Source organism: Danio aesculapii, chromosome 5 (assembly GCF_903798145.1).
Source record: "Danio aesculapii chromosome 5, fDanAes4.1, whole genome shotgun sequence".
Taxonomy (NCBI): domain Eukaryota; kingdom Metazoa; phylum Chordata; class Actinopteri; order Cypriniformes; family Danionidae; genus Danio; species Danio aesculapii.
The window spans coordinates 34091369-34100999 of record NC_079439.1 but is presented as its reverse complement, the minus strand read 5'-3'; the positions used below and the strand labels follow the sequence as shown (position 1 = coordinate 34100999).

General features: G+C 36.3%; 1 protein-coding gene across 1 annotated transcript; it reads right to left on the bottom strand.

Annotated features, from left to right (window-relative positions):
• Positions 1 to 309: 309 nt before the first annotated feature.
• Positions 310 to 2559, bottom strand: ier5l (immediate early response 5-like). Its single transcript, XM_056458010.1, has one exon. The coding sequence runs from the start codon at positions 2410 to 2412 to the stop codon at positions 1495 to 1497; it is 918 nt and encodes a 305-aa protein (XP_056313985.1). The 5' UTR covers positions 2413 to 2559; the 3' UTR covers positions 310 to 1494.
• Between the last annotated feature and the right edge of the window lie 7072 nt (positions 2560 to 9631).

Here is a 9631-nt window from a genome sequence, read left to right as displayed (position 1 = left end):
CAAAAACAGGTAAACAATGGGTGAACATATCTAGTCTAGATATTTGAAGTCATGCAAAGTTAAGGCCAGAGCCGAAATACTTGATGTAGTTGTATGATAAGTGATTAGAAATCTAAATAATTTTTATTCTGTTTAAAGTAAGGCATATGAAATATGGCTGATATATAATGACTGTGACAGAAGTGATAAAGATGTTGAGTGTTTGTGTTGTCAGGTCAGGCTCACTAAACATGAGGCCTACATTTGTCAGCTGTGGAGAGACACTCTTGGTTGATGAAAAGGTTCAATAATGAGACAATGCAAAAAAAGTAAGTTTGATTTTTTATTAAGGTTATAAATTTTAAACAAATACTTTCTAAAACAGTTTTACCCGGTGATATACAATTTAATATGCACAAAAATACAAGAATACCAACAAAATATGGAGAATACGTCTGAAAACGTCTTTAATTCAATACACATAGTGCTTATATAATGTGAGGACGTATGGCTAATTTATGAGATTGCCTTTTTAGAACAAAAGGTCTAAGTTTGTAGAAAATAAAATCAAACCCACAAAACCAAGCAAATGCTGGCATCATGAATTACTGTGAAGGCTTAAACTTTTTCTTTTTCTGAGAGCAAGGGAGCGGGAAATGGTTAACGCTGGAGACTGGATAGTCAACAAAAACACCTGGCAGGTTAAATCACGGCGTGCATTATGGGAGTTGTAGTGTTAATTGATGGCCCCAACGTTCAGTGTTGATGAGGTGACTGGCATAGGAACTACAAACACACTCAAGAGGAACTGGAGCTGTAGGTCAGTGCAGTCAACAAAACGCACCAGTCCTCTCCACTTTCAACAGCACATTTGAGAATACAGAAAACAACAAACTCAGACAGGGAGGGGGGTCAAAATATTGCACCTTCATTAGCCTACTTGATTGCCTTATATGATATTACAGAATGTAGTCTGTGTGCGCCAGGGCTCTTCCTGTAGCTCTATACAGCACGAGCTCTTGCTGTAGCCTGTTCTACTGGTAAACTGGTCAGAAAATATGACACGGCTGCCCAAAGAGAGAGAAATAAGCGTGCAGTGGGTAGGCTTCCCCGTTTGCAGCCCGTTATTCCCAACATTACGTGTGAGTAGTAATGCTCTTTTACAATACATCTTTGCGAAAGTTCCTGGGGAATGGGGAGAAAGAGAAAAGAAACAATCCACGAGCGAAACATTCAGAGACTTCCCATGTTTGTGGCCATAGCTAGCAGTCTGCGTTGGGTTTAAGGCAACGAAATTCAACTTCGTTTGTTTGTAATATCGACATTTGTTTTTAAAGGATACATCACAAGTGGTAGGCTACAACCACTGTCCGCCTCCCCCACTGAAACGAAACCAAAAACAAACCAAAAATAAAAACACAAAGGCTTAAATAACTTTGCTGCAAAAATAAAAGTCAATTTGTCTTAGACTTTGTACAATTTCATAAAGTATCTGTATTCGCATTAACCACAGAGTCAAAAGGCTACAATAGCTCGCGTCCAAGCCCCTAAACTCGCCAGGGCTTGTTTGCTACAGAACTGTCCGTTTAAGGCTTGCTCCAAGTCCGCTTGTCTGCTCACCAGTCCCGAAAACCCCGAGCCGAAGATCGAGATGAGGTTGGAAATGTTCGACGTGTCCAAGGGCTCCGTGCTCGCGTATGAGGAGTCCTCGAATTTCGCTCTTTTGCACGGCGTAAAATCCGGTGCCTCCTCGATCTCGGACACGTAGTAACCAAAGTCAAGCTTGCGTTTCTTGGCCGGGCTCTGTGCGCCCTGGCAGCACTGTTGGAGCGAAGCGCAGCAGTCCTGGTGCAAGTACCCGTTCTCCACTGTGGTAACGACATGCGTGTCCAAGTCGAGCACTGTAGTTTTGTTGCAGTGCATGTTGTTTACCGGCGAAAAGTCACAGTTGGACACGGGGTAGGCTTCCGCGCAGCAGCTACGGTAGAATGAGGGCTCCGGCGCCGCTTTGCACACCTCCTCGCTTTGGAGAGCCAGGGGCACCGAGCAGGCGCTGGCCGGCTGGATGTGCTGCGCCGCCGGAGGAGTCTGGTGACCGACAGCAGGCAGGAGCGCGCCGCAGAGGCTCGCCGACTCGCTCGCGCTGCCGCAGCAGTCCGCCGTCTGCTCCTCGCAGTCCTCCGCCAGATCCAGCGGGTTCAGCTCCTGGATCTCGTTGCAGACCGTCATCACCTCCTCGTACTGCTGCATCCTGTAGATCTCCGCGTACTTCTCGTTCATGTAGACCTGCCTGGCGTTCCTCAGCACATAGGAGACCAGCAGGTTTTTGTGCAGCTTGATGCCTCCTCTCTGCGTACGGGAGTTGTGGATTTTCCGTAAAGATATCGAAATCAGACTTTGTGCATCCACTGCACACTCCATGGTGTTGATCATGGTCGGGCTGGTGATGCTTTCCCACCTCTCCGACGAAGGAAACTAACTTTCTTTTAGTCAGAATCACGATATTTCGTTCGGGGACGAAGGCTTAAGTCAGCTCTGTGGAGAAACATTGAACGCGGTCGTTTCTGCCTCAACGTGTGAGCGTAGGCAATCATTAGCCTGCGCTTGCTGCCATAGTATATATATGGCGAAGAACTTTACGCCCACTTCGCCCGCGGCCAATTAGAGGCCCAGAATGCCGTTGAGTGACAGGCGAATTCCTCTCAGAGGTTTTGATCTCGTCCAATCGCAGAGAGGCGGTTCTTCTGTGCTATTCAAATTCCAAACTGACTTTACCAAACTGGAATGTTCTCATGAGGCGCATTGTACATCGGAGTGCGCGCTCTTGTCATGTGTGCCGGAGAAACAACTTGAAGGATGTCACACAAGTTTACTAATATACTCAAAACTAAATTAAAAAACAACAAAGCACTGCATATTTTACATGCACGGGGTAATATAAAATAAAAAGCTTTAGTTAAATTATTAAAAATAATAAATTATTAGATGGGAAAAAATTACTTTTCAACATTATACTCCTAAAATACACGCCTATAAAATAAACATTATACGCCTAAATTACACGTGCGCACAACTTGAATTCAAACCATGTAAATAAATTACTATGTAACTTAATTACAGGTCAATGAAAAAAGGGGAAAAACATTAAAGTAATGGATTATTCATGCTTCATGATAAATAAAAGCTATTTACGTTATTGCATGCATTACATATACTTTAGCCTTATTTAAAGTTTCTGCCCTATGCATTGATATATATATATATATATATATATATATATATATATATATATATATATATATATATATATATATATATATATATATATATATATATATATATATATATATGATACACACACACACAAATATATATACACACAAGCTAAAGCAATGATATACAATGTTAATTATGTGAAAAATATAATATAATATAATATAATATAATATAATGTAGGGCAGCTGGAAGGGCATCCGCTGCGTAAACCATATGCTGGATAAATTGGCGGTTCATTCCGCTGTGGCGACCCCGGATTAATGAAGGGACTAAGCCGAAAAGAAAATGAATGAATGAATAATATAATATAATATAATATAATACAAATAAGTTATGTTAAACTAGTCATATATATATATATATATATATATATATATATATATATATATATATATATATATATATATATATATATATATATATATATATATATATAAATATTAAAAAAAAAAAAAAATATATATATATATATATATATATATATATATATATATATATATATATATATATATATAAAAATATATAGAAGACTTGAAGATACTTAGCAATAAAATAAACACTCTCAGAAATGTTTTATTGTTCAGATATTTATGAGTATACATAAAATATTTATTGAAAAACACAAATGATTAAAAACTGAACATTTACTAAAAATGGCTTAGAAATGGTTTTATTTATGAAGGCCATTCCCTGTACAGGAATGGTGATGTCAACAGTACTGATATAATTTGGACTTGGTCTTGCACTGTTAACAATTTACTTACTGTAAATCAGTTACAGCAAAAATACTGTATTTAAATTTACAGCACCATTTAACATGCTGTATATGTATTTACAGAATGGTATGCATATAACTGTAAAATATACAGTCATTTTCACAATGCGACTTTAAAAAACAGTAACATGCTGCATGACTGTCCTACAGTAAAATATAGTTCATATTACAGTTACATACTGTGTCATTTAAAAAAATCATCAACATTGTGGATGAAGTTAAACATTATAAAAGATGTTTGCTCTGGAGTATTACAGTAAAGAATAGCAACAGATATACAGTGGTTCAAATGACCAGATAATAAATTATAGTCAATAAGTGATGTTTAGTAACTGCTGTGGTGTCAGGACAGAAACTGTTCTACAAATTTCCACAAAGGACTGTGTCATATAATTGCATCATCCTAATAGATTGTTTCTACTCTACTCTAAATTTTCACCTTTTGAGTCAATAATATTCCAGACAGAATAACCTTGTCCGTTCCCTATCTGCATTTGCATGTGGAAAAGACTGAAATTTTTCTAAACATCAGTTTTGGTTCTGTACATGCCAGACATTTGCTGCATTCTCAAATTTTCATATATTCATCCCACCAGTGTGATAGATCATAGCAGAGAGAATCATGCAGATTTTTCTGATCATCTCTCTCTTTCTCTCTCTCTCTCTCCACAGTGAGTGCTAAAGCTTACAGCTCTGCATCTTAACAATGCTTCAAATCAGGAGGACCCAAATCTTCATAACGTACACAGAGTACAAACAAATCAATAAACAAGTAAGAGTAACAACACACACTATCAAACAGAAATAAATAAAAGTGTGCAGTACAATCATGTTCAATAAACAATCAAGCATGAAACAATTTCAGAACACTGACAATTAAACAGTATTTTTTTTAATATTGAAGACAACACATATCTTATAATCTAATAATGTGAAAAACATAAAACTGTCCAAACTACAATTTTATATTTGTTATTTGAGTCTTTACTACAGTATAAAGTCATATTTGTATGAAATATATACATATTAAGCTAACTATTAAGAGCACACTTGTGTTTAGAAATGGCAACATTATTTGAGGAAAACATTTCAGTGCTCATATATAAAACTTTCCTGAAGGGATTTAAAAAGTTCTTAATTAATAAACATTTGTAATGTAGTCCTGAAGGATATGATATACCTTGCACTAAATAAATACAGACGTTCAGTTTTAAGTAATGAGTACTTTACCCTGACTACCTAATTACAGTAAGCTGTCAGTTGCTTCAACAGTTTTGTCATTTCATGTAACACATTTGTGTCCTTCCTCTCCATATTACTCTTTGGAAACTTCACATACATTTGTAATCTATGTTTGTCATTGCATTAGATAACATTTCAACTATGGTATTTGCAAATGTAACAGCCTAATCTCACAAGGAAACGTAACTCCGAGTTTAACTAAATTGCACAAATGAGATTGTACAAATTCATATGAATTTTTTGCCATACGAAAAAGTTACGAATTTCCATGAGATTGTGGCAGCAAAGCTAGACTAACGTTTTCTTTTTTGTAATAGTTATAAAATTAGCTTATTTTGTTGCATAATAAGCATATATTTTAAGGCATATTATACTTTTGCCACATATTAGGAGTATTTGTATTCATTTCACACAGGTATAGTTCATTACATTAACCCTATATGTGATTTTAAAGATGTACAAATAAAAAAGGTTTGTACTTTATAGCTTTGAATGAACAGCTACTTTATATAGGCCATTTGATAACTATGCCAAGGATGTTTAAGACCCATCAGAGCTCTACACAGATCTTTAGCGACTACAGATTATTAGTCCTAATGCAGGCTAATTTTATCTAATGGGCTAGATTAATATGCTCCACCTCTCCTTTACTGTCAGACCATTTTGTTATATATTTCCTCTTGCCATATCTCCATCTATCTGTCTGTCTGTCTGTCTGTCTGTCTGTCTGTCTGTCTGTCTTTCTATCTATTTATTGTTAAAATAGTCCAACACTATCTATCTGTCCGTCTGTCCGTCCATCCGTCCGTCTGTCTGTCTATCTATTGTTTAAATAGTCCAACACTATCTATCTGTCTGTCTGTCCGTCCATCCACCCATCCGTCCGTCCGTCTGTCTGTCTATCTATTGTTTAAATAGTCCAACACTATCTATCTGTCTGTCTGTCCGGCCGTCCGTCTGTCCATCTGTCCGTCCGTCCATCCATCCATCCATCCATCCATCCGCCCGTCCGTCCATCTCTTGTTTAAATAGTCCAACACTATCTATCTGTCTGTCTGTCCGTCCATCCACCCGTCCGTCCGTCTGTCTGTCTATCTTTTGTTTAAATAGTCCAACACTATCTATCTGTCTGTCTGTCTGTCTGGCCATTTGTCTGTCCATCTGTCCGTCCATCCATCCATCCATCCATCCATCCATCCATCCATCCATCCATCCATCCATCCATCCATCCATCCTTCCATCCATCCGCCTGTCCGTCCATCTCTTGTTTAAATAATCCAACACTATCTATCTGTCTATCCATCCATCCATCCATCCATCCATCCATCCATCATCCATCCATCCATCCATCCATCCATCCATCATCCATCCATCTTAAATCTCTAGCATTGGTAATTTCGATAGGACAATTTGCTGACATTACTGACACGTTGGAGTCAGTTTCAATATACAGTGCTTCATCAGTGGGGATTTGGTATCATCTTAAGGCAAAATAGGCTGGCTGACTTTTTTTCAAAGCAAACTCACATTTCCTTTTACACGGGTGGAGTAAGTGTGAAATTCAGATTGTTGGTAGATTGTTACAGTTAGTTTCACAGTAATTTAAAATTGAAATGTGTTTAATTGTTTTTAGATGATCATTTTAAAACTAATTTATACATATTTATTCACAGATCTGTCTATTACACACAGATCAAGTCGAATATAAACTAATTACAAGTATATCGCATGACGTTTCTTGTTTCAGTGTTTAATTTTTCGAATTCAATGTTATGTTTTATTCATGCGCAACTAAAATATATTGTCCATTTACCTGAAAGGATCACATAAATACTTTACATTTTGTTATAAATCAAACTTTTTTTATTTCATAACTAACCAATAAATGAGTTAAAATGATATTCGTAGCTAATATAATGTGTTTATTACAATTAAAACATAATCTTTGGATTTGTATCACTTCCAATTAAACTGAGAAAAATCAGTTCATTTGAATTTCTCATGTGAATAATCACACTGAAACAACTGTTTTAAATACTCCCCTCCCAACCCCTAAGAACACCAAATATTACATTGAGTTTGAGTCAAATGTAGAACATATTGTGGAGCTCAGTTACCTGTACAAGTTATATATATATATATATATATATAGTGACATGAATTTATTTTCAACACATGTTCAGTTATGTTCAAGTTTCATATACTGACATACAGAAAGAAACCATAAACAGCACTCCAGTGACAGTGAATCATCGCTCAGTGTATCTCTCAAGCTGTGATGGAGGTCACTGGCTATGAACTTCCATCATCAGAAAGAAAATTAATTCTCTTCTAAACGCTTCATTGCAAAAAAATATCAGATTTATTATTGCTATTTGAGGTGAACAGCTCTTTCTTGTTGTCTACCATAAGAGAAGTGATTCCTCTCCATCAGTAACATCCTTCACTGGGGTCAGAACAAAGACTACAAAACATGTTCATGCAACAACAATGCAAAATATGTGAAACTAATATTCATTGTAGATAGAGTTAAGCATTTCATTGTATGGCCAATCACTCTAACTTTAGCTTTAACATTTATTTGTGATCTTTAACCATGACGTTTTTGCATTTATATAAAAATATATGATATTTAAAGGACGTTTTAACCATGTAAATTGTCTATACATGAAGATAAAAACGAAGTATCCTGCAATGTGGACTGTGGAAAGCTTTAATATTGTGGAAGCCTTAATATTGACATATTGACGTTTAATATTGTTTTAATATTGACATAGGCTAATCCACATAGCTAAAATCATTGTGGAGACTCACCTTATTATATTTTCTGTTCTTTGCTGCGTCAATAACAAATAATTAAACGTTAGAAAGTAGAGTGGGGTTTTTAAACGAGCTTAATTCTAAATTAAGTTGAGGAAAAACTACATTCCCCGGTCTTGAGGCGTCACTTAAGAACTTTTATCAAAGGAGGAGCATTGTGGGATTTGAAGTGTGATTTGCGTTGCTCAGGACACTCGCGGGCATTCCGGTGGCAGGAGGACCAGTGGGTGAAATATCAGGGCGGAGCTTCCCCCGCTTGGCAGATGGATGCCTTGTGAACTTAAAGGCAAAGTAATCAACTTAACATAAATCGCAAGATGCAATTTCACAGGGTCGGACGCCACCATACGTTCTAGATTGTACTAGACATTTTTTTGACAACAGTAGGCTACTATGGCGTGGCTGATATTGCTGCTGAGGTAAAAGTAAGGCGTAAAAGAATAACCCACGAGGCAAGTGCATTGATCTGTAACATATTCTTAATCGAAGTCTGGTAGATTTAGTTTACTGGTATGACGCGTTGATGGTTTGTACGTTACGGTAAGATACTTCTGTCTGGATACTTCTGAACACTGTTTTATCATACAAAACTAGTAACGTGTCTGTGCTTTGTTAATATTTAGCCACGTTTTTTATGTGCGCTTTTAACAGTGACGGTTCAGGATCTCGACAAATAAATGAAACGTTAATGTATGCTTTTCAGTTTGTGAGGTGTTTTATTAATCTTTTTTTAATATGAAGATATTCTGTACATTCCTCTGGTGAGAGTTTTTAAGACAGATATTTTGTTTTTCTGTAGCTTTTTATTGCTCTCGCTACATGGTAGCCCTTAACCCCCCCATACACTCGTATGTTCCGTGTGTCTGTTGCGCAACTCACTGTCGTAATAACGTATGGAGCTGGAATGGGGCATTTTCCCATATAAGACCACACATTTATAGTCAAGCAGCATTTTGTTTATCATTAGCTGAAGGCGAGACACACCGAGCAAAAACTGTTTTAATCAGTTTTGAGATGTTGTGCTTTTTGGTTTTTCATGAGTTTTTTTTATGATAATGATTTCTTTATCAGTTCGTATCTGCAGATTTCAATTGCAATACATATTTTTCACTTTTTTTCATAAAAAAGTTTTTTCTCCTAAGAACATTGAGCCATGTAAAGTTTTATTATAAATATACAGTTGAAGTCAGAATTATTAGCCCCTCTGTTTAATTTTTCCCCCAATTTCTGTTTAACGGAGAGATTTTTTCAACACATTTCTGAACATAATAGTTTTAATAACTCATTTCTAATAACTGATTTATTTTATCTTTGCCATGATGACAATAAATAATATTTGACTAGATATTTTTCAAGACACTTCTATTCAGTTTAAAGTGACATTTAAAGGCTTAACTAGGTTAATTAGGTTAACTAGGCAGGTAAGGGTATTTAGGCAAGTTACTGTATAATGATGCTTTGTTCTGTAGACTATCAAAAATGTAGCTTCAAGGGGATAATAATTTTGACCTTAAAATGTTTAAAAAAAACTGCTTTTAT